This window comes from Poecilia formosa, unplaced genomic scaffold (genome assembly GCF_000485575.1).
Source record: "Poecilia formosa unplaced genomic scaffold, Poecilia_formosa-5.1.2 Scaffold35, whole genome shotgun sequence".
NCBI classification, from domain to species: Eukaryota; Metazoa; Chordata; class Actinopteri; order Cyprinodontiformes; family Poeciliidae; genus Poecilia; species Poecilia formosa.
In genome coordinates this window covers 1,699,847-1,724,665 of record NW_006799974.1, presented here as the reverse complement: position 1 = coordinate 1,724,665, position 24,819 = coordinate 1,699,847, and the positions used below count along the sequence as shown (strand labels likewise).

Here is a 24,819-nt window from a genome sequence, read left to right as displayed (position 1 = left end):
GATTATAGTGAATGATAATGTAAATATTTTAGTTTACACTCAGACTATGTAAATGGAGGGGATTAAATCATGTGTACTAACAAATACATATATATATCTGCATTATAAATGTGACTTTTTACAAAACAGCATTTCTGAAAAAGCCATGTCTGTTTTTCAAATAACTAAAAGAAAAAAAAAAATTAGTTTAACTATTCCCAAAAGTCAAACAAACATCTTACTAAAGTGACATTAAATAGTTCAAGAGGCCACTGGAGCAAACCAGACGCATAATTCTGTCTTTATAAACTTTACACTTCACAAAATTGAGTCTAAAAGTATAATTCTGGTGATGTTAGGGTTGGATGCAGTGGCAATCAGAAACCAGTCCATAAAGTTCTCTGGAAGAGCACACAAAGCTTGGAGGTTTGAAGCTACACATTTTGCAGAAAGTTGGTTGGTTCTGCACATTGTGCATCTTAGCATGCAATTTGAAAACTATTCAGTTTATGCAATCACTTTTCCAAAACTGCACATAAACTAGAGATAAAAGACTAAAACCAAAAACCATGACATTTTGGCAAATAGAAACTAAAAATCTGATTCGCCTGATTAACTCACCACAAAAAAACAAAACAAAACAAAAACAAACTCCAAGCATCAGCATCAGGATCCGATTTCGTTTTATTATTGTGCACTCGCTCATCAATACATCATTAGAACTATTTGCACATTGTACAATAAAGTCAAGGCATTTGGCTAAAAGAAACTGGTAGAATAGGAACCATGTCTTCTCAAAAGGAGACAATCTTTTAAATAACATCCTGTACATTAGGTAAAGAGGGCAGACAACCAACCAGATACTTCCAGGGAATCTGGCAGCTTGAGTCACTTCATTAGCAGAGAAACCCCTTCATTAGCTCTGATCCTCTGTGGGGAATGAATGAGTCCCTTTAATCCCTTTAATACTTGAAACGCTTGATGACTCCCAGACATTTCCAGTGACAATTCTTTTAATATGTTTCTACATCAAATTATTCTTCAGACTTGAGTTCAGCTGACTGTACCCGACTTCTTCAGCGTCATGTGACAGGTTAAAGAGCGTTCCCATTTGGCAAATAAAGCAGAACAAAATAAAACAGTTCACAGCATAAATGAATGGTGAATTTAGAAATAATGATTAGACAAGGTATTATCTCTCCCAGTAACACGAAGAAAACTAATGAGGATAGATTCCGGTTCTATTGTTTGCTGTTGAAATGAAAGTTAAAAAATAGATAATAAAGGGGGTGAAGAAGAAGAAGAAACAAAAAAATTTATAAGACAGTTTGCAGAATCAAACTATTAAATTACAGCCATTTTGATTAAATGTTTACAAAGAATTGGTCAAAGTACAACGCAGAGCAGCCTTTCCTCTCTACAAACTGGAGATTTTACACCATTTATTTGTTTTGTTAGGATAGAGCTCAATCACTTCATCTTTCAAAGTGTTGAACCACAAGTCCATAGCTTGGAAATAACCAGCTGAGTCCATGTTTGTTTGAATTCACCCCAAGCTGGCATGAAACCGTTCTAAAGAAGTCCGTCTTCTCAGTGTGTGGTGTGGACGTCTCCCGGTCCGACATTAGCTTCAGTTGATACGCTTTTCCTTTCTTTCAGACGCCCAACCCTTTTCTTTATGCGAAGAAGACAACGAAGATGATGAAGAAAACTATGAGGACAAGAAAGATCTTGATCATCAGCCAGCGGTTGGAGGAGACTGACTGGAAGTATTTCAGGATTTCTGTGTGAGCGGCCTCGACGTTCAGCTGTGTGTCCTCCACGTTGGCGTCAATCCTGCAGGGAGACAACGAGTTAGAAGGGGCAGTAATATCTGTGTTTCTGTCAGATCAGCCATCTTTAAAACATTAACCACTAAATATCTGACAGATTCAGTGCATGTATAACGCTCATAGTACAAATATTTAGCCACACATATGCCTCTTGTCACTGGGTTTCAAACATGGCAGAATATTTCTAGAAGACACATTTGAGAGGTTTTACTCTCTAGTTGTTGTTCCCTTTAATAGCATTAGAGATATGAGAATAATATGATCTGTCCTCATGGATCTCTCACCTCTGGATGGTCTCTTCTTGCTCCTTCACCATGTGAGCCAGCTGCTGGAATATGGAGCCCAGCTCCACGATGGTGCTCTCGATGTTCTGCATTGTGTCTGCACGGCTCTGGATGTACGAGTCCTGGAAACATCATCACGAATTTAATAAAAGAAAAAAAAAAAAAAGACAATATGTGCAATATGTCTCCAGTAAAATAGCAGCAAATTAGGGATGTCCAGTTTTGATCTCAAGAAAAAGTCTCTGACTCCATCTGGGCTTCCCCAAATAATCTGTAATTTTAAAGAACTGTCGAACTAGGATGATGTTTAAATGTCTGTTTAAACTCAATCAATACGAGTGACTAGCAGCAGCCGGGTACCTGTTCATCGATGAGCTGGAGCTGCAGAGGGTTGCTCTGGGAGTCCATGTCGATGGCCACGTCCCCCATGCTCCGGGACTCGTCCTGCATCAGGACCGAGCTTTCTGAAAGGAAAAACACACGCACGATAAACGGGATTTGACAAGAACCCTGAATGTTACAGCGGAAAAGCTGAAAGAACAGCGGGCACATACAGTTGCTGCCAATACCCGCTGTGTGAGGCAAGCTTCCAGGGGGGGAGTACCTTTTAAATTTGAGGTTGTATAGCCCTGGTAGTCATTGCGCGGCTCACGAGCTGCATGCGGCTCCTGGGCCCCTTTTTTGCGGCTCCCTAAAATATTTTTTAATCTTTGCATTACAGAGGACCAAATACAGTAAGAATCATTCACAAAGACTTTGAGCAGTTCACTACCGCAACAGCTGTACTGGCACCACAACCTAGGCTGTGCTAGTAAACCTGAAGAGCATGCTCAGTGTTGATGTGCAAAAGCAACTGGCTCATAGAATCTGTTCGTAATGTAAATAATTCATGAAAATCCACAGCACATGATCAAAATACAGTTATTGGGGTAAATTTATTCATGTGAAAAAAGTACTGACTGCATGTACTGGGCAAACTTCTCAGCAGGCTGACATTTCTGGATTAAAAAAATACTTTTTTAGTTGATTTTATTAAACTCTTTGGATTTTTATTTTTTGTAAACCACAAGCCATCTTTAACAAGAACAGACAAACACTCAAAATGCATCACTGTGTGGTAATCTGACTTTCAGCTTAACTGACTTACTAAAACAAACTTCATTTTTAGGTGATTTTCTAATGAACTGAAATGGATCTGCACCACTACTACAATCAGAACAGTCGAAAGGTCGACTCAACACATCTGTAGAGAAGCACCAATCAGTCTTTCTGTGTGATTCGGGTTTCCAGGTTTCTGTGAGGCCTGACACGATATAAATTTTTATAGACACTTTTGTTTTCATTAAGCTCAGAACGGTGCTGTCAAAGTAAACTGTGTTGTTTGTGTTTAAAGGCTGACAATGTTTTCAACTTCTTAGTTTTAATGCAGTTAATTTATCCAATAAATGCAAAAAGTGACAATAATTATCTGCTCTCGATCGACTGATCAATGATCTAATCACCTGGTGAAAATGGATTTCTGCCTAATTGGTGCGTCTCTTCAGATTATATAAAACACAGTAATATGAAACACAATAAACAATCATACTAAAACACTTAAGTTTCGAACTGCTTTTTGATGTTTCATTACAAAAGCAGAATTTAAAGGGTAGTGGTAAACGTTTTATAGGCAAAGTTCATTTATACACAGAAATGATTTACCCATCTAGGCCTGCTCTTACAAAGAAAAGTCCTACTAGGGGTCAGTGTTGCTAATTAGTTGATTATATACATGATGATGCAGGTAGTAGATTGTTTTCATTTACGTTTTTTGCATCTGCTCCTATCGAATAAATAATATTAGTAAATTAATATAAATATCTAAATAAAAATTATCTATGATTAAGAGAGAAGGAGGCAGACATGCCTTCTAGTTAAACTGTAAGATGGTTAATGTAGGCGACCATTTCGGAATAAACGGTAATGAACGTTAGGGGTGTGTTTCTTCCACACACAGATGACCATAAATGTGAGCTTTCATTTCTAAAGAAGAAACTTTAGAGCCTCCTCTAAATGTCCTCTGGGCTGTCCAGATAACATTCTAGCTTTTGATTTGAATTAACTGCAGCTGCTTATCTCCTCAGACCACATGGGCTGTTCAGCCAGAAACGCAGCTTTGGCACAACGTTTGGCTTTATCAGTGCAGCGTAAACACGCCACAATGGAGCTGTACATCTTTACTTGATCATGCATGAAGCCAGGAATCGTTCAGACTTACTGAAGTTATTGGCCATCATAGGAGAAGACGCCGCAGGAGGCTGGGAGAACTGCTCTCTCCTGCTGCGCTGCTGCTTCAGGTTCTGTGGAAAATTTAAGCGATAAACGTTAAAAAGGAAAGCAAGATCTTACCACAACCTAAACATGAAAAAAGTGTTTTTGAAGTGCCATATTGTAGGAAGAAAAAAAAATCTCTCACCTCAGTTCGAACTTCTAGGACTGATTTAAAGTCATTAGACATGGATGCCAGTTTGGACTGTAAACAAGACAAAAATGAATTATTTAATATTTTCAGACCACACCAAATGTCTTCTACTTGTATGCAAACAGAAATACAAACACGTTTGCTTCTTTTCTACTCTTTTGGTTAAAAGAAATACAACAAAAAACTGATACATTTTAGTTTTTACTTTGCACAGGTTGTTAATCCTGGCCAAAGTTAAAGTGGGTTTATCATCATTTAGAATCCATCTGCCTGTGGAGTCTGAATGGGAAACCTGACACTGTGGGCTACCTGTAACGACACCACAATGGTGTTTGAGTGGGTCTGGATGTGCCGGCCACCCGGAGCGCTGCGGGACCTCACCAGGTCCTGCAGCTGTGCGATCTGTTTGTTCAGACTGTTGATATCCTGCAGACACAAACGCAGCAGAAGGATGAGTCGGTGTGAAAACATTTCACCGAGTGTAAACTCACACTGAGCTCACCGCTAAATCAACTCACTTGCTTAATGATGTAGGTGAGTTCCTCTATCTCCACCGCCTTGTCGTCAAATAGAGATTTTCTTTTGGCCACTGAAACGTCACACCATCAGCAAACAGAATCAGCGTTTCGATCAAAGCTGCACAAAGCTTTTATTACTGCAGAACCAATGTAAAACATAAATACTTACAAATAGTGAGTTTTTCCAATTTGGCAAACGTATTGCTCAAGTCTTTCCCAATTCTCCTACAAGATCAAACAGAAAAGCAGCTTTATTAGCCAACCGCACTGTTAAAGAGCATTTCTTTCATGTATTCTGAATTTTTTTTATTTCATTTTGAATCAATTTTTTCCATTGACTTAAAGTAAAACATATGGGTGAGTGTACTTTGACACTTAAAAACACGTAGAGTGAGCAAATATCTGAGCTGTAAAAACACACACAGAGGCAGAGAAAGAGGCTCTTACTTGGCCATAAGTGTGAAGTCGCTGTGTTGCCTGAGGGCGTTGTGAGCTGGTTTACTGGGCTGCACTCCATTCTGCTACAGGAGGAACACAAGAACAAACTGATCAGACCTACATGAAGAAGAACATACAATGTGTTCCTCTATATGACTCCACTTTATCACCAAAAGGGAAGAAATGGGAGTTCATCATCTTTCAGTTTCCCTGGTAAAAAAAAATCCCCCCCATTACCTTTTACTCTTTATTCTAACAGACAGGTTTTGTAAAAAGCAATCAGTGCATTGTCAATTGTGTTTTCAAGAAAAAAATAAAAGTAAAAATATTGTATATCTTCTTTTGTAATGGTTTTAATTTAAATTCATGAATAAACCCCTGACGTTGTGGCAACACCATTCATCTGAAAGGCCTCCTGATTAGAAAAAGCGGTGAACGTCGTCTCTGGATTACAAACATCGACATGTGAAGGAATATTAAAACTTTGCAACATTAGCAACCAGTTAAAAACTGAATTGCAGAAAACCAAAGCAGCAAACAAGGTTCCTTGAAGAGAGTTGGAGTTTGTAAAAAGAAGTTCGTTTTTCTTGAAGGCTGTGGTTTTCCTGCATAATAACAGCTGCTGGTTGCATCAGTGACTGATTTAAGCTGAGCTTTTTCAGACCTTTTACTTCTTAGTTAAGAATAACAAAAATATTTTTCTTAACACTAAACTGCAATCGTTGTTTTGCTTTAAAGGTTTGGTTTTAATTTCCCAAACATTCAGTTTGATCAGTTTCAGAAGCAGCAGCATGTTTGTGGGAACCTCAGAATATTTAAATTCACTTCATTTAAAAGGGGGTGCAACAATATGTTTCTACTTTTAAAACTGTACAAAAATAATGAAGATACTAAGTACAAAACATTCTCAGAGTTGTGTATTGAAGCATAATGTCTAAAATGACTCTAAAAAAAGCTTTTTGTGACACCTAGATAAGACAAATATCACCAAAAGGCCCCTTTTCAGGCACTTCTAATCATTCATTAATAGCCTCAAAATAAGACTTCTACTAAATACATTTACACAATGTTTTTGTAATTATTTGAATAGAAAATGTTTGAACAGAAAATAAAGAAATAACCTGGAAATGTGAAAAGTATGTTGTATTTTGTCAATTAAAGTTATTGGTAAAAATATAAACAACCTGTTGAAATGAGGCGAATCAAGATCAGCCTTTTAAACTGGAGTTGGCGCTCTGTCTAAATCTGAAGAAACCAAAAGTGGAACCAAACCACAAAAATAAATACGAAAAACTTAAAGCTAAGCAGAAGTGTTTATACTTCTGTTTAGAAGTATAAACACTTCTAAGTGTTAGAAGTATAAACACTTATAATCAACTATAATACATAGTTGATTATAAAAATAAATGACCTAATGTGGGCTATGTGTTTGTGTATGTATTGAAGTTTGGGACAATTTTGCTGCTGTTATTGTTGTGCTATGATGAGGGTGTTTTCCACCAACATACCTGTCTGCCCTGGAGAGATTTACAGGCCGACTGAAACTCCAAGGTTCGGTCGCGGCACGTCATCGTGCCGCCGATTAGAGGGTTAGAAACCCGCTGTGGATCACTAGAAACGACCGGATCCTCCTCCTCCTCAAGCGGGTCTGGTGAATAATGAGCAAGAAGACCACCAGATGTACCGAGAAACCTATATCCAAGGCGGGGTGTTCTTCATTAACATACGCACACGCATGTCTGAGAAAAAACAACCACACCAAAAAAAACATATGGAAACCTCTCTGAAGGGACGATGAGAAATACACAAAACACCAGATAAGAAATACAAAACAACACTCAACCGGCACCGTCGACTTCAACAACTACAGATATGTTGAAGTCGACTAGAAAAAACTAGATGATAAATAAGAGATATCGGCCGAAACTAACACAGAGACCTATTGAGAGCTAAATATACATATCATTAGGTAAGGATGATTAATCTGAAGTCTAAGAACAGGCCGCCCATCACGACGTACAGCTGATCACGGCCTAACGTTAGCTAAGCGATGCTAACAGGTTTTTCGAGAGATTCCTTCATATTTACCGCCACTTAATAATGTCTAAACTGACAAGATGAAGTCTTTTCTGGCTTGAAACATCAAAATTTGTCTTTGTTTCAACTTACTTGAGTCGGTATCACACCATTTTAATGTGGCTTCTCGATGTTTCTGATGAGAAGTAACCAACCCTACAGTTAAAGTTCCGATCCGGGTCATTTCCGGAATTGACGTCACTGCCACGTCTCCTTTACTGAGACTGAAAGTCCCCTGAGTTGTGCCGCTTTCGTCACCAGAGGGCAACATTTCTCCTCCATAGAGGTAGTTAAAATTAAACTATAATCAACACAAGACAAGAAAATAACAGCTAAATTTAACTTATTTTAGCCTAGTTAATTTTAAATAACGAATATAGTCAATGAAAAATACAAAAACACTGATGAGTTGAGGAGTAATATTACTGCGTATTCATCATTTGTCCACCAGGGGGCAACAATTTTTTTTTTCTGACATTCCAACAGCAAAGTACCAAAGGCAACACAGATACTGTAACTAACTCTTGTTATTCTTAAAAATAAATAACAAGGATGGTGTTACAAATAATCATGGCTACATTTAATTCTTCTTAACTACATAATTTTCTAAGAAAATCAACAGATTTTTTTTAGGAAAGAAAAAAGAAATTGCTCTATTATTATTAAAATGTATGCCTCAAATTGTTGTGTTTTTAAATGCACTGATGTCTTCTGTAATCATTCAAAACTAAAAAGGAAGGGTTAAAATATATAATTCAATTCCAAAAATTATATAACATTTATGTTTTTCTTGTTTGCAAAAAAAGCTTAAATTCAGTCATATTAGAATGAGTGTCTGTCACAATCAGCTTTAAAGTTTTCAAACAGATTCTCTATTGGTTTTAGGTCTGGGCTTAGACTGGGTCATTCTGACACACTCTGTAAATATGCTTTAACTTAAGCCATTCCATGGTAGGGTTGTTGTCCCATTACATACTGCCCCAGTTTCTCTGTGCTGACTACCAATTTTTATTTGTAAAAAATTTTTGTAATAAAAAAAACAACAACAACAAAAAAACATTTGTCTTTTTCTTATTACTTTACAGTAAATCCCACTTAATCCTGGTTTACCACATAAAATCTAAAGAAAATATAATGAAGTTTGTGGTCTTAACATCACAAAATGTGAAAAAGTTCAAAAGATGTGCATATTTTTGCAACTGCTGACATTTTGTAATTAAGTAATAATTCAACTTTTGCGCTACAGCAAACAAGAACGCCTGGAGACACAAAAACACCTGATTGGCTGCCGCCTCAGGTGAGTCGACCTGCAGATATAAGGTATGGAAAAATAAAGATAAGATCCAGCAAAGCTCTCTGATGTCCAATCACTCCTGCTGGTACCTGCATCCTCTTCCTGACAGGATCAAGCCTGCCTAAACCACAGCTATGTCCTCGAACGTTTCGCTGCTGGACCCCCAACCACAAAACCATGCGTAGCTCTCGACCATCCTGTCTGAGCATGACCCGACCCCCTCATCCAGTTCAACCAACATGTCAGTTTTTGTATCTCACCTCAATGTGTCAGGGCATCTGCATAGTCTATCAAACTTGTTATTTGACATTTACCCTTGTCAAGTCATAAAAGAAATAGGGATTTTCTTTTTTTTGTCCCTGGATCTCTTTTCTTAATCAAAAATATTGTACAAAAATATGTTGATCTGTTAATAAGTTAAAGATAAATTAATACTAATATTTATGCAATGTTGCATTGTTTCAAAGGTTAAATATATTCATGATGTCCAGCAGATGAAGATACTTGACTTTGATACTTCAACAGAAATTAACTGCTTCACTTTTGACATTTTTAGTGGTATATGCGCAGCATGATATGGATGTGTAAAGTAATTATTGGGCGTGTCAATGTTTTTCTCTGTTAGCGTATTTCTAATAGGCCTGTTGACACTGTTATGGTCTGGCTCTTAAACCATAACAAATGAAAGGGAAGCAACGCAAGAGATAACTTAAAAGGGAATTTATTTAACAAAAATCATAACTGGTTGGGGGAGAAAGGGGAGAGAGTGGCAGGGAGACAGGAAGAATGAGCTGCTTAGTCAGAGAAAATGGTGCATCTTAAGGTGGATCTGACGTCATCTGGAGACACTGGCCAGCTGCCTCCACTTCCAATCAGCACCAATTAAGAAGTCCAAAACATGGATGTTAGAGACCCAAAGGAAAAGGCCTTGGGCCGTAACAACACGAAAGTCACTTCAGAGGTCGATAATCCAGACCAACAAAGAAATAATACAATTAAATCTGCAAATTGTGTTTTGTGTAATAAGGTAGAGTGACAGAAATATGTGTTGAACGGAGGTACAAAATGGCACTGAAGATGTTTGAAAAGCAATCCTTCTCTGCATAGGTGCAAAATACCATAAGATTGTTTAGTCTTAATTGATGTCCTATAAAAAAAAATTCTCATTGCCATTTTATCACACATGATGATGCAAAGCAGAAAGCTCTCTCAAGATCTTTGTAATCTTACTGTTGGAAATAATAGCAGTAGTATTGGCTATGAATTTGTTCCCAAACTTGTGTTAAAATGGGATAAAATCCCTGAGCAACACCTGGGAATAGTTTCTTAATGCAGGAGGCTGAAAAAGTGAATCCACTTTATTACTCAAAGTCTTTTATGGATTTGATTTCTTTTAATGTGTGGATTACTTGTGCTGTTACAGAACCAAATTTGAATTCCATGTCAAAAAACATAATTAAAAATGTATTTACTAAAGAAAAAGTTCAGTTCCCATTTCCCTGCTGTAGCGATGAAGACGAACATCAAGTTATTTTGCAGTAACTCAGAGGAATTTCCATATCATCTCTGTCATCTTCATACTTTATCTTCTGCCTGTTCTCTTTGCGGACACTTTCCCATGTAGTGACAAAAGAGGCACAGATCTTTTATCAAGACCGATGTCCTTCAGTGGAGTGAGACAGGCATGGTCTGGGCCATGTTTCTGTTAAAGATAACACCATTTTTTGTGTAAAATGAAAAAAAAAAGCCTCTTTGTATTCGCCTAAAAAAACACTCACTGTCCTGCGAACACGCTTGAATGTTCCCTGCCTTTCTAACGTTGAACTAAATCTCCCTTCTTTCTACCCCTGGTCTGTGTTATCTGCCTTTTTGTCACACAGACTCACACAGAGGAGCTGATACCATCTGACAATACACAGACCTGATAGCGACCAGTACCTGCTTCAACACAGCTGCTGCTACATAAGCAGGGAGGAAACCATGGTTGTAGTTATTAGAAAAAACAGAGAGGGAACAGCAAGGTGGAAAAATACAGGAAGTCCTGATACAAGCAGACAAAGCCACAAAGTGAGGATTGTAGAGGGAGGAATGGAAGAGAAGCCAAGAGGAAAAGAGGATGTGTGTAAAATACGCAAGGAGTCAAAGACAGACACAGCGTCCTTCTGGTTTTTGGGAATATTTAGTCAAATATTAGAAGGATTAAAGTGCAAAGAGCTGAACTGAGTAGATCGTAGAGAGAAGACATCCTCTCTATGTCTATACATGACTCACTCTGTCCTTTTCTTGCTCCCTGTCTCCCCAATCTGGCTGCTATATTTAGAGCGGGCATTATGCCCTTTCAACAGAGAGGTTGGCAGCAGCACTTAGCTCTTCTCATCCTCCACTCCTATTCCCTTTTTCTGATCTTACATTTTCCTTTTCTTTCCTTTCCTTTCCTTTCCTTTCCTTTCCTTTCCTTTCCTTTCCTTTCCTTTCCTTTCCTTTCCAGGAAATCATTAAAATTGAATACATGTCCATAATTTAGCAACCTGTAATTCCAGCACTGTGGAAAAGTCTTGAGGCCCACGTTTGTTTATATAATTATATTCTTTAAGTAACCAGCTGGTCTCATCTCCAGATTTTTGGATGATCTTTTAAAGAGTTTGGCTCAAAAACAACACTGAGCTCTGCCAAAAGAAAACTATGCCTAATGTGCAGCATGGTGATGGCAGTATCATTATCTGGGTTTACTCTTTTAAAAGAGGGATCTGGTTGTTTTTATCACATTGGATGAAATTATGAACAGTTCCTAATGCCTGTCAGTTTTTATGAAAACCTTCATATGTCTATTAGAAAACGGAAAAAGGAGGATTTTGTCACTGCTTACCATTTTTTTGCATGTTAATGATTTGTCTTTGATGATGCTTCAGGTCTTTGAGATTGAAAGACCCCATACCATCACCCTAATCTTTAGCTCCCTTCACACATTCTCTATCAGATTCAATTCAGGACTCTGGATGGGCTGCACCAAAACCTTAAAATTAGTCAAAAAGAAACATTGCCATAATGCAATAAAAAGACTAATTTAAACCTGGGAATCCCAGCCTGAGGTCTTTCTGCATGGAGTTTGCGTGAGCTGGTTCTCTACAGGTAATCCGGTTCCTATTGCAGATCATTGGTCTTTCTAGATTCCTCCTACGTGTGTGTGCCTGATTGCTTGTCTTGTGTTTTTTGTTGCTCCGTGTTGCACTGCCAACCTGTGCAGGATTTAACCTCGTTCTTACAGATCAGCATTAGACTCCAGGTGACCCTGCATAGAGAAGAGACAATGGATGGAAGGATGGATAGACCTAAATCTATCAGGAATATGAAAAATTTTGGCCTTAACTTAAAATAAACTAGAGGCAGTTTGAATTTTTTTACACAGTGTTGAACATATGTTATTTCACCGCATCATTAATTTATAGTAAAATGCTAACAAGGCCTAAGCAAGAAGCAGGAGAACAAATTTTGACTAGTTCTGCGGCACAGACCCAACATAAATACCGGAGAAAAAAATAGGTCTGTTAGAGTTTCGCCAGTATTGGACATTGTTCCCACAGTGGCACAAGTAAACTGACTCAGATGCATATTAAGGATAATAAAACTCAAATCTGAGGCCTCACATGAGTCTGAGTAAATAAATAGTGAGGGCTTGCACACGTTTGTACTTCTGACTCAGCAGCACAGACGAGAGGAGGCGCAGCAACAATATTATGTCTCACAACACTGCGTCACAGCGCATACGCACTTTCTCTCAGTGTCCAACTCCCAGGGTGGCAGCATAATGAAAAGCATCTGTTTACCTTTCATTACGGTCCAACGAGAGATTAAAAAACAAAAGAAACAAAGGAACAGAGGAGAGCAGGAAGAGAACCAGAGCACATATGAAAAATAAGACATTTCCTTTAATAACATCTGTAACATTATGGTTGTATTCTGGTATAATTCTGGATATATTCAAGGACGCAGAGTACACTTTTAATGAGGACAATGAACCAATTAACTTACAAGTTAATACAACATAAACCTGCATCGTTTTCTACAAAGACATCATAAAAGGGCACAAATGGTGTAGCAGCAAAAAAAGAGTGTTGCTTTCTTGTCTCTACATAGGCTACAGCAGTACAAAGTCTTTGCAGAGTAGAGATTTGTTGTAATGGACACCTAAAATGAAGTTACAGATATGTCTCTAAAGTATCCACTATGTCATACACAGTATGGATATGACAGGTTATAGGATGTTACAGAGTTCAGTAGGGGATAACTAGAGTTTATTCAGACACTGGAAGCTGGAGAGAGTTACCTTAACAGTACATAGCACATTGATGTTGGAAGTTCACACAGGAGAAGGACATCTAAGAGATACAAACATGTCCACACTTTAAATCTGCATGAAGAGGCAGGACAGGTAAATCCAGATGTTTGTAGAATGAAAGTTTCCTGACAAACTGATCAGATTTCATGCATTAAAACAGAACGCTTGGTGAAAATGTGCATAACACATAATATACAGAGTGCACCTTGAACTCTTTGATATTTTGTGAAGCAACGCATTGCAGCTCCGAGCTAAAATGTATTGTATTGAGATTTTGTGTGACAGTCCAACACAAAGTCCTACATAACTGTAAAGTGAAAGGTAAATGATACACATCACCTACTAAGAGATGGCAGTCTATCTAAACACAATGGAGAGCATTACAACTACTGGCAGAAAAAAATCCCCAGAAAGCACAACCAGAAATACAAAGGGATGGGTTAGATAAAAATATATTCATGTTAGGATGGCCCAGTCAAAGTACAAACATATCCAATTGAGACTCCGTGGCAAAATTTGAAAATAAAAAAAATTCAGACCAAAGCAGCTGTGACTACTGCTGTATACTTTCCCTTCCACTTTGCAATTATGCGCTAGTTAGTGTTTTGTGTCTGTCATTAAAAAATAAGAATATATATATACAAATAAAATACATTGAACCTCGTGTGGTTATTGTGGCCAAATGTGAAAAAGTCTAACGGTTATAAATACTTTTCTACACCACAAGTGAATGTGTGATTTCGTTTCTTTTGGTCCTCAAAGTAGATTTTATTTCTTGCTGTATCATGAATCGATCTTACAATATGTGCTCTGCAATCTCCATCACAAGTGCAATCTGTACTGCGGTCCAAATACTCATTGGTTTCCCTCTAACATTTGTTTGCTTATTTAAATATTAATCTTAAAACACAAAGTGTTAAATGCTTATACAAATTATTAATATTCAAACAGGAAAGACTGCAAGTGATATCACAAAAAAACACTCCATTCCCAAGAGTAAAACAAGAGGATTGATACCATAATCCATGTATATTCTGATTATGTGTTTTGGTTCATGAACTGGGTGGTTGGGTTTAGCATTAAGATAAAGAAACAGGGCTAAACTAGCCTGGCTCTACCCAAAAGTAACCTAATCTGCCTAACTGAGACCTTTAACCTCTTCAACCTTGGAGGTCCGAGCACCAGGACCATCTGTTAAAATTGAGGGGGAAAAAAGTCAGGTTGATGAGGCTGCAGCTAATAAGAGGAAAATATATGCAGAGTTTCTTTTGCAGAAAGAGCTTAAAAGGAGATTTAAGCTTTTAAGCTTCCTCAGACTCATCATTATGAGGTCGTTATTTACGCTGATGAAGCAGAAGCAGAAAGATCCCACTCTGGCCTGGTGATGGGAACAAGGAGGGTTTTCTGAACTGTTTCAAGTGTCTCTTCGCCATAGACCCCAAAGTTAATCACTATGGCCTAAGGCTCAATAGGTCGATTACTTAGGGACTTTTCAGGTGAAAATACAAAACTAACGAACTCGAGGGTTTAAAGCTCATTTTATGTGATCCTGTATCTAAAACGTGAAGAGTCTCTGATAGTAGTTATTCCCTCGAGTTTTTCAGTTTTTCTCTAAGAAAAAAAAGACTTGTATCTTCCCGTGTAACTTTCCCCAAAGTTATCCTAAACACAGATGCATCTCAGTAAATAAGAAAATCAAGTACTTCATTTATTCTGTAGTTCAATTAAAAAAAAAGAAGAAAAACTCAGATTTTACATGAATTCACTAGAGTGATTTCAAGTTTTTGTTCTTGTTAATGTTGATGAATATGGCTTACTGCTAATGAAAACCCAAATTTTGTTTCAGAGAATATCAAAATATCACATAAGGTCAAAAAATATTTTTTTTAATGGGATATTATGTTATGAATTGCTGACTTGAGAGACATAAGCTGACATGCTCCACAAAAACGATACATCGCAAAAGGCAATGGCAAAATAGGTTGGTGATTAACGGAGCTAAATCCAAACATATCAATGGAAAGTTTAGTGAAAGGAAGAAAGGTGGTTGGAGTGAGTGTGCAAGCAGCATCATAAATAAAGCATCATTACACAATTTGACCATATAAGTAATGTTTCTAGATGTTTTTTTAAGTGTAACAAATGAAGGGTATGTTTGAAGTGAATGCAATAGGTGTTCATTCTATACATATATTTAATCATGCTTATGTTTGCATAAGAAACAAACAACTTTTCAGACTACGCTCTGTTTGTCAAGTGACACTGAAGGTATATGTGGAAAGTTACAAGGACACCTTCGATATGAAAGAACAGGCCCATTCCGACAGGGTCTGACCCGGCGAAATGACAAAATAATGGAAAGGTGAGCGGAAGGACAAAGTTTGGTAGATAGAAGTGCATGAGTGATAGGGATAGGGTATTTTATTTGGATATGAAGGTCCCAAAATTTGTGGGAAGGGTGGAGTGGCACAAAATCCTTGTTGCTTGAAGTCCAGAGTGAAATTTGTACAGCAGATGACATGGTGGACCAACACCACGTCATCTGCTGGTGTTGGTCCACTCTATTTTATCAAGTCTAAGTCAGTGCAGTCAATCCCTGGGGAGTTTTAGAAAACTTCATGCTCTAAAACCAACCAAGTGTTGAGTCCACATACTGTACAGTCCATAAAGTTCTGATTTACTGAGAGAAAAACACGGACACTCTCCATAAGAAGGGGAAGTCGCAAAAGATAATTGTAAGTTAAGCTGCCAGTTAGCAGAGCTGTATTCCATGATGGAAAGTTTAGTGAAAGGAAAAAATGTGTTTGGATACTGCACTCTGAGCAGGCAGCTTCTTCAGCAATGACATTTTGTGGGTTTATAGAGAACTAGCAATGGAGTTCTCTATTAAGTATCCTGTTTCAATACATTAAGCCATAATCACCCACAATGATCAACATTAACAGGAAAAATATTTTAATTATATCACTCTGTGTGTAATAAATCTATATAATACATATTTTTCCATTTTTGAGTTGAAGTACTGAAATAAATCAGCTTTTAAAATCTATTCTAACTCACTGGGATGCACCTGTAAAGCCAAAATTGGACGGTGAAAATATAACGAAGCACTAGGAAACCTTCGCCTCTGCACTCAGAGGACCAGTTCAGCCTCTTCCTTTAAAACAGTAATAATCCGTCTCTACACCAGAGACTCTCCTTATTGCCAAATGCATCATTAACTCATTCAACGCAGAGGAAGTAACAATAATGCTCTAATACTCTGTCATTGCTATGGTATATATACATTATATATTTAATAGAGAGGTAGTGATTGAAGCATTGATTGACAGCAATAAACACTGAACAATGAGCATGGAAATAAAAAAAAACATAATCTCATCTGAGGAGAGTATAAATACAAAGCTTATCACAGCAGCCACCCAAACAAAGTTCTGCTGCTTCAGTGCCGACACATAAATAATTCACACTGTGGATGGTAGCTTGTTTCTGGGTGACCATTCTTCAATCAGCGGGACTGTATGAACACTGAGCCGTGAATCGCGGCGTTTCCAAGCTATTGTTGAGCAGTTTTCTAACCCCAACCCCTAATACGTCACGGCTAAAATGTTCTCAGTCAAATTTGGCACAGCAGACAAGCTCTGAATGGGAGTTGAAGGGGAAAAAAAACAGACTTTAAACTCTCTGACCTGCCACTTCTTCAGCTCCACACACCGACTGACTGACAAGCTGCTCGGGAAGTAAATCTTTGTTTCCCGACTCTGTAGCCGAGCGGTCATAAAGTAACACTGAGTAAAACCGTGAGATTCAGCCTGAATATAAACAAGTTATGCTCTGGGTGAGAAACACTCCCTGCATCCGGGCTCTAACATGCAACAACAATAGCTATGTTTTCCTTTCACTGCACCGGGGACGGCTATTTGCTTGGTTTCTGTGTGCTGCACACAACACCACCCCACTGATTGTTTGAATTACACTTTGTAAATCTATAGAGTCTCCCATTTGTGACTCGTGTGAGACCTCTCTGTTTAAATTCAATACATTTGGGCATCGAACCAGCAGGCCACCCAGCGTGAGTCGTTATGCAGGCGGATTAAAGATGAACACAAGCAAAACAGAGACACTTCCCGCAATATATACTCTCCATTACCTCTGCAATCAACCTGGCAGAATTATAATAAAATATAAAAGAGTGGCATGTTATAAAATACTCTCTATATACATGCTTACTTTGCAGTAAAATTGCAGAGAAACAACTGACATATATTTGCACAAATGGCTTATGGCTACTAGCATTCGTTTCACATTGCATGTATGTGTGTAGATACAGATGCATGTGTGCCGCCGCAGCAGCGTCAATGTCTGCATTTAGCTTGACGTCTGTGTTCCTGGTATTATAAGTGTGAATGTTTCTGTGAGTGAAGCAGTGGAGAGCCGCCAGGCCTCATTATTGCCATTCTCCTCACTGCCGAAAAGAGACGCAAAGAGAGGCAAAGCGAGGCAAAGCGGCTCCTTTCAATTGAGGAGCTGAAGAGAGACAAACACAAAGGGCTCAAAATTAAACAAATGCCGGAAAGAGGCTTGGAGAGCCAGCCCATGGTCATACGCTTTGAGTGAGAGTGAGCGGTTGCAGGGATAACCCATCTGTGTCTTTCAGTGAGCAGACCACACAGATACCCCCCGTCCCAGCATTCATCCTCTCTGTTAGGTCCAGAGACACCGGGGTGCCTGCTCATGAACATGCCCCGTATCCTTCTGGTGCGCCTCAAAGTACATATGTCCACTGATAACACGCTGCTGCTGCTGCTGCTGCTGCTTCTCAAATCCTCTTGATATAAACCTGGAATCCGTCTCAGTGTGCAGTTTTCCTTCCACCGAAACATCAACATGAAGGACACTTTGGCCCAGCCAGTCTGGTCTCTTGTGCAGTTTAAGTTGCAATCCAGTCTCCAACAAAAAAAAAAAAACAACTTAGCAGAGAGAGTCCTAGGGCCTTCATCCTTCACTCAAGTGACACAGAATGTGCATAAACACGCACACACACGCACACACACACACACACACACACACACACGAAGCTTTGCCACAGAAGCGACGAGGTGGAAAATAAGCTTGCACACATACAGATCTACGGCACATTTAGGGTGTAATGATGCACGAGTACAGGTTCTAGTGTGTGCTTCTACTAATACATCCTTCTGGTTGATACTGGTCGCCCGACCATCTGTGCTGTCCATGGCACAGATGCTCAGAGCAGGTGATGGAGATAAAGATATTTGGTGGGATATGAAGGAAGTGGCTGGACGGATCAAGTCCTTGTCGCTTCGCACCTGAAACAACAAACAACAGAGAGGAAAGTGTCAGCAATAAAGGTGTTTTGATTGATCCTGGACAATGGAAATTCACTTATCAAGCTTATCAAATATCTTCTTTTAGGACTAAAGGAAGGCTGGTGTACATACTCTGAAGCTCTAGGTGATTGCATTTACAAATCTATTCAAACCCTTTGAATCTTTTCATGTTGCAACTTCGCATTTTCTGTGACAGACTAAAAAAAAGTAACAAATATTTGCACAGTGAAAGGAAACTGATGAAGGGTTTTCATGCATTTTTGCACAGACAAAATAAAACAATATTTTATTGTTTATTCATCCAAAACTAGGACAAGTATGGAAGTTCAGAAAAACCAACAAGCAGGAGAAAGAGAGCATTATGTCAGAAAAGCAGCTAAAGGCCCATGGAAAAGCTGGAGAAGCTGCACAGACCCACAATTATTAGTTATTCGTCATAAACGTCACACATCTGGCCTTTCTAGAAGTGTGGAAAGAAGAAAGCAGTTGTTTAAAAGGCAGCATCAGGACGTCCTGTTTCCAGTTAAACACGAGTCAGGAGGGGAAGTTAACAAACATGAAGAAGAGCGGCTCTGGTTAGACGAGACCCAATTTAAAACTTATGTCCCACCTGTAAACTGGTACGTAAATCAAAAACTATAAGAATCACTCTTTCACTTCTTTTAATGTTTACATTCAATGTTTTCTGCTCTTTGGTGGATTTGTGAAGGACTTTGCTCACTTCAGTTGCCTTAAATGTACTGTATAAATAAGATAATACCCCCTTCAATATTTATAGCCCCAGGAACTGTAGAAGGGCTCAGACCACATGAGTCAAACTCCTGAGGGCCTTTCAGATGTGTTTCTGCTTCAGAAAGCCTGAATCAAATAACTGGATCTTCAGCAGGAAACTAAAACTGAGGAGGTATTTCATCCATTTGGTTCGGGTGTGTTGGACCAGGGACACATTTAAAAGTTGCAGGACTCTCAAAGACTGGAGTTTCACATTCCTGGTTTAGTTTAAAACATATTCATGTGTTACATGAACACAGTCAAAGTCCAGATCTAAGTCCAGCTTGATAACTGCTGTCCAACCTGACTAAACCTGAGTATTTTTGCAAGGAAGAGTCTATAGATGTCACACCTTCCTGACTTCATTGTAAAAACATTTGGAAACAATGGATCATTTTCCTTCAACTTTCCTAGTAACCACTCTATTAATGTATCTCTGATCCTCTATACCCATCTGTGTATTTGTGCTGTCCAGATTTGTTTGTGCCATTCATATGAACTGACTTGCAGCGACGGGAGTTGAGAGTCTGGCCTTTTCGGCTGCAGTTCTTGGCTTTGAGGGTGCATCTGCACTGACACGACGTTTCATCCAGGGCCCACTTCCTTCCTCTGCAGGGGCGGCACCGAGGTGTCGGGGACGGAGGCAGAGAGGGGCTTAGGGTGGTGGGACGAAGAGATGGAGGCGGTGGGGGCATGGAAGGAAGAATCACAGGAGCATGGGTTCTGGAAAAAGCACAAATAATACACTAGACTCATAAACAGTTGTTTTTTTTTTGTCATGCAGCTTTCTAAATTTCAGCCTAATAAGAGTATTGTTTCCTTTGCTGGATTGATTTAGAATTAGAATTAATTTTAATTAATCACATTAGTGGTGTGAATAATTGTGTTTTAAATCAAACATAATGAACGCCTACCTCGCGGAGAGCTCCTTCATCTGAGAACTGTACATGCGGCACCGAGGCTTCAGTGAGGAGGAAGGAGGAGGAGGAGGAGGAGGTAGAGTGGTGGGAGGAGGAGGTGGAGGAGGAGAAGATGTGGAGGGAGGAATCAGAGGATCATGGGTTCTGGATGAAAAAGAGATGCAAAAACCACAATGGTTAGACTCAGAGTTAATACAAATAGAGAGAAATCCCAGAGTGCTTCAGTAATCTTAAGTAATAACCAACATTTGGATACAATACGCATTTAACGTATGTAGTTGATAAAACACAATGCAGCGCAAGTCAATATAATCCATGAAATTTAATATAATGTGACACATTTTGCTATGTGAAAATTTGGTACAGTGTGATCAAATATGATAGAGTATATGATGTGAACATGTATGATTATTGTGTTATTTTAAACACAATATGCTGCCACACAATGCGATGCGGTTTGTTATGATAAAATATAAGAATATGAGAAGATGTGACATGATCAATGAGATGTCGTAAATTATGAATATATTATAAGTTGTGATTTAAAGCAAAATATTTTGATACAAAACAGTATAAAATACAACATAACACAATACAATCATTGACGTGGGGGGAGGCATGTTGTATAATAAAATGTAAATATTTGCTACATTATAATGAATTATATGATGAAATACAGTAGATTAGATGATGACATATTATTTCATAACAGGACAGGAGGACAACTCGTTTCCCCTGTGGATCAGCTGCCACTGGGGAAAAGAGAATATCTGACTTTTAAAAAATTTTGATTTGGACGACAAGCTGACCGTTTTATTTTACCATCACAGGTCCATCTTTGACGAGAATAAACTGACCCCATTTAAGAATCCTAAATGAACACAGAACGGGACTGCATATCTTGTTGGCCAGGAACAAAAGTGTGTGACAAATGTGTAAGGTAATTACTGGGATATTTTAGTCTAGATAATAGTGATGCACTTTCTAAAAATGAAATGCAGGGCTTGTTTGAACACGCACACTGCCTGTCCGAGACAAACCCCCACAATGTAGTGCGTGGGAGATGTGTGACTAATGTGAGATAATGTTTCTTTAGAGGCTGACAAACTCGCTCCTCTGTCTGTCTGTCTGTCTCTCCGTCTGTTACCATGGCTATGATCGCCTTGTTGCCTTTCACTTCTTACGGTTCCACCTCTAGATGCCCTGATCTTTCGCTCTCCAGAGTCTAAGTCTGAGAAAGTTGCCTGCGTCAGTCGGCCCATTAACTGGAGCTGGTTCTGCCTCAGTCGTCCCCAGGAGGCCGGCGGCTTTAATGAACTTACTTAATGAGGCAGAGAGGACCCATCTTTGTTCGCGTCCCGGTGACCACGCCTGCCGCTGGCATGGACAGAAGAAGTGGCATTTGGGAGCAGATTACACAGATTTCACCCCTGCCAAAGTGTGAATAAAGCCTTTTCTGAGTGATGGATGGGTGCTGGGGGACATCACACCCAAACGGAGCCACCTCTGGCCCCAAGGGTCCGGAAATGACTGACAATAAAGTGAAGGGGAAGCAGATGAAAAACACTACAGAGGAAAGGAGCGCTAAATCTTTTATCCTCCAGGAGTTAATAGTTATTAAATTCCCAAACTGTATCAGGGATTATATAACAGTGTGTCTCACAGCTCCAGACAGCACATATTGGCCAACTACTGGCTAAATACTGAGTTGATAACCGTGACTAAGGAGTTTATCCGTGGATTATGGCGATGTGTGTGTGTGTGTGTGTGAGTGAGACCTTGACTGTTGCTGTGGCTGTAAAACAAATTGTCCTTCAGTAAAAGCGCAGCCCAGATAACCCAGTTTTCTCTAATCGAAACACTTTCACTAAGCCTGAGAGCATCCAGAAAACCCAGACTGCTTTAAGAAAAAAAAACAAGGTGAAGCTTCAAACTGAGATAAAATGTGTAAAGAACGCTGAACATACACAGATCTGACGGATCCGGTTTTCCTCTGCCTGGACTTCCTCCCCACTTTTTTCCTCTCTTTTCCTGCTGGCTTCAAATGGAGCCTGAGAACAGAAAACATGCACTTTGTTAAGACTTTACATCTAATGATTAAAAACGGGTCATTTTATATATATATATATATATATATACTGCTAAAACAATAGGTTTGATGTTTATAGCAACTTCCTTGTTGGAATATGATGAGAATTCCCACCAAATTCATTACATGACAAAAATAAAGGCTTTTCTCCAGCCTTATTTGGTTGTACAAATTATTTCTTGCATCATTATAATTTATTATGTTATAAAACAACTGACTGGAAAAATCCACAAGCTAAAGGAAAAAACTGTGATATTTCTTTCCTTTGGGCCCCAATAGCCGACTGGTTTTGGTCGGGTTAATCTTTAGACAAATTTTAGATAAAGGTTTTAATATTAACAGTAATGAGATGTGACTGTGGCAAAGTACAAGTGGTCATCATTTTCTGCAGAATATTTAAATCTAAAATCTTGAACAAAGGGAACGTTGTAACTCGGCACACAAATAAAAACACAAGTTTGTGAAGATCAGAATAAATTACGATTTCTTCTAGTCCAAGCAGGAGTTATAAACTGATTTTATATGAGAAGTGTTCAATATAATACTCTCTAAACGGATGCCTTTCATAACTCTCTGATGTGCTGCAAGAAAACCTTGGATTTAACATCATTATCCTCCTCCTTCTCTCATCAAACACAGACGACTTGTTGACGATTTTTACAAGCTGTGCTACTGCTAGACGCTGCACTAGTTAAAGTTAAGCTTCGGCAATGCTGGTTGTAAAGCTGCTCCTACGTAGCGCTGTTTACTGGTGACCTACCAAGATGGCACTTTCCCATTTTGGCCATCTTCTTAAATTCTGGCTTGTCAACACAACCTCTGGGTCTTCACTCGTCTTTCGTTGTTAACCTTTATCCAGACATGAGGACAGCGTTAACCAGCTTTGGTCTGACATTATAAACCGCCCCTCCTGCCACTGTTGTTGTTGTTTTTGGAGCTCTAATTTACTATTATGGATGCGTGACTGTGTCTGGGACAGAGCACATGGCGGGGGAGATAAAATCATCACTATGGTGACAACAGGATGCGAGCTGTCCCAGAGGGAGACGGGACGTTTAAAGAGAATCAGACAGATGCTAACTCCCTAATAAACACTCACAATCACTCAAAAACATATTTTAAATAAGCACAAATGTGTTTCCACACAGCCAAAATCAAAGTATTTCAGAGTTCAGACACTATGTTATGCTCTTGATCTGTAATTAAAACATTAAATATGGCCAGGATGAATGCACACACATAGGTTGGAATCCCTTATCTATGTCCATGCCCAAACAGGAAGCAGGAAGACATAAACATTATGGATGCAATCATATGAATTTGTGGCTGGACCTGGCAGTGTGAGGCGCACAAACAAACAGACCCAGCAGAAATTTTCCTTTCGCAGCGTTCACAGGAAGAGCAAGGTTTACCATCTCTGAGTTTATTTACAGCAAACAGAGTTTAATGAGTAATAAAATTATCTGAAATCAACTCCAAGTCCAAAACCTCAGATGAGTTAACAGTAAACAGGAAGTTGCATAATAATAAAACATAATGGTGAAGCAGTCCAGTCAGAGCCCGTTTATGTAACGATTGCATCCCTGCACCGATTCCACCTTGCAACAAGCATTGGGGATTAAAGTCACTTTACAGCTGGCTGCTTAGAGGCTCCCTGGGGAGGATTTCCACCTCTGGTAGTGCTACAAATGTATTAGAGGCCAATGCACACACAAATGATGCGATACACGCCGATGGCCCACAGGTCTGCTGCACCTGTGGACCAGCTTTACTGATCCGCAGGTTCAAGCAGGAAACTATAGCAAAAAAAACTGTTGGTATTTCCTTAATGATTTTGAAGCTTTTACCAAACTAGAAGTAAAAATTACCAAATTTAAAAAAAAAATAAAGCCTGCATATTGAAACTAAGTTACAACGTACTTTTACAACGTACAAGAGTGACGCCAACACCAACATGATCTAAGAGTTAAAGTTACAGCCAAGTGCAGCTAAAAAACTGGAGATGATTAATTCATCATCAGCAGTTGGGGCCAAATGTTTGGGTGGGTTTGCTGCAAAACATCAGCAAAGACCTTCAAGAAGTCGCTTTTGAGGCTCATCAATGTGAGAAGAGTTGAGAAGTAGCCAATCAGTGCAGAAGGGAACATCACAGAAAATCCAACCCAGGGTCAGACCATGAAACAGTCAAAGAAATTGCTAAAATATCCCAAAAAACAACCATGTCCAGCAGCAGGACTAATTTAAAATGTTAGATGTTATAGTCCATGAGTATGGATTGTTTATAACAATTTCTAGGAGAAACTCTTTCCAGATCATTTAGATCTTCACTGCTGGATGAACCACCCCTTCTGGTGCTGTTTTCTGTACGTGGATCAGATGCTGAGTCATGTTGCACACGGCCATGTTTGGAAAAGCAAACACAACACACCAGCTTTCTACACGGGGGGCAAGAACTCCCGCCGGAGGGACA

The 24,819-nt window shown here is 39.0% G+C and overlaps 2 protein-coding genes across 6 annotated transcripts in view; both read right to left on the bottom strand.

Moving 5' to 3' along the window:
- Positions 1 to 645: 645 nt before the first annotated feature.
- On the bottom strand, positions 646 to 7,798 carry stx5a (syntaxin 5A). 5 transcript variants are annotated; one of them, XM_007550304.2, is made up of 12 exons: positions 7,682 to 7,798; positions 7,021 to 7,251; positions 5,522 to 5,595; positions 5,244 to 5,299; positions 5,075 to 5,145; positions 4,866 to 4,982; positions 4,551 to 4,607; positions 4,353 to 4,434; positions 2,700 to 2,786; positions 2,456 to 2,559; positions 2,096 to 2,217; positions 646 to 1,815 (listed from the first exon to the last, which is right to left on the bottom strand). In XM_007550304.2, the coding sequence occupies exons 2-12, from the start codon at positions 7,081 to 7,083 to the stop codon at positions 1,656 to 1,658; spliced, it is 993 nt and encodes a 330-aa protein (XP_007550366.1). In that variant the 5' UTR covers positions 7,084 to 7,251; positions 7,682 to 7,798; the 3' UTR covers positions 646 to 1,655. The 5 variants fall into 5 exon arrangements, with proteins under 5 accessions (XP_007550366.1, XP_007550367.1, XP_016526094.1 ...); XM_007550305.2 differs by having other exon boundaries at positions 5,522 to 5,592; XM_016670608.1 differs by having other exon boundaries at positions 7,021 to 7,204.
- Positions 7,799 to 12,788: 4,990 nt separating this feature from the next.
- The window catches only part of vegfba (vascular endothelial growth factor Ba), a 24,802-nt gene continuing 12,771 nt past the window's right edge, over positions 12,789 to 24,819 (bottom strand). The window contains exons 6-9 of the mRNA XM_007550303.2: positions 22,228 to 22,311; positions 20,255 to 20,404; positions 19,845 to 20,063; positions 12,789 to 18,548 (exon numbers count right to left, since the gene is read on the bottom strand). Of these exons, the coding sequence (XP_007550365.1) occupies positions 18,527 to 18,548; positions 19,845 to 20,063; positions 20,255 to 20,404; positions 22,228 to 22,311 (475 nt within the window). The 3' untranslated portion in view covers positions 12,789 to 18,526. The remainder of the gene's footprint in view (positions 18,549 to 19,844; positions 20,064 to 20,254; positions 20,405 to 22,227; positions 22,312 to 24,819) is intronic.

What these genes read in the sequence shown, in the direction of transcription:
- stx5a (XM_007550304.2), bottom strand. Translation starts at nt 7,083, where the DNA reads ATGACGTGCCGCGACCGAACCTTGGAGTTTCAGTCGGCCTGTAAATCT. An exon ending in TATGATGGCCAATAACTTCA is followed by an intron (nt 2,787 to 4,352) that starts GTAAGTCTGAAC and finishes AAAATATTTTAG; the next exon opens with GGAGCCGCAAAAAAGGGGCC. An exon ending in TACAACCTCAAATTTAAAAG is followed by an intron (nt 2,560 to 2,699) that starts GTACTCCCCCCC and finishes TTTTCCTTTCAG; the next exon opens with AAAGCTCGGTCCTGATGCAG.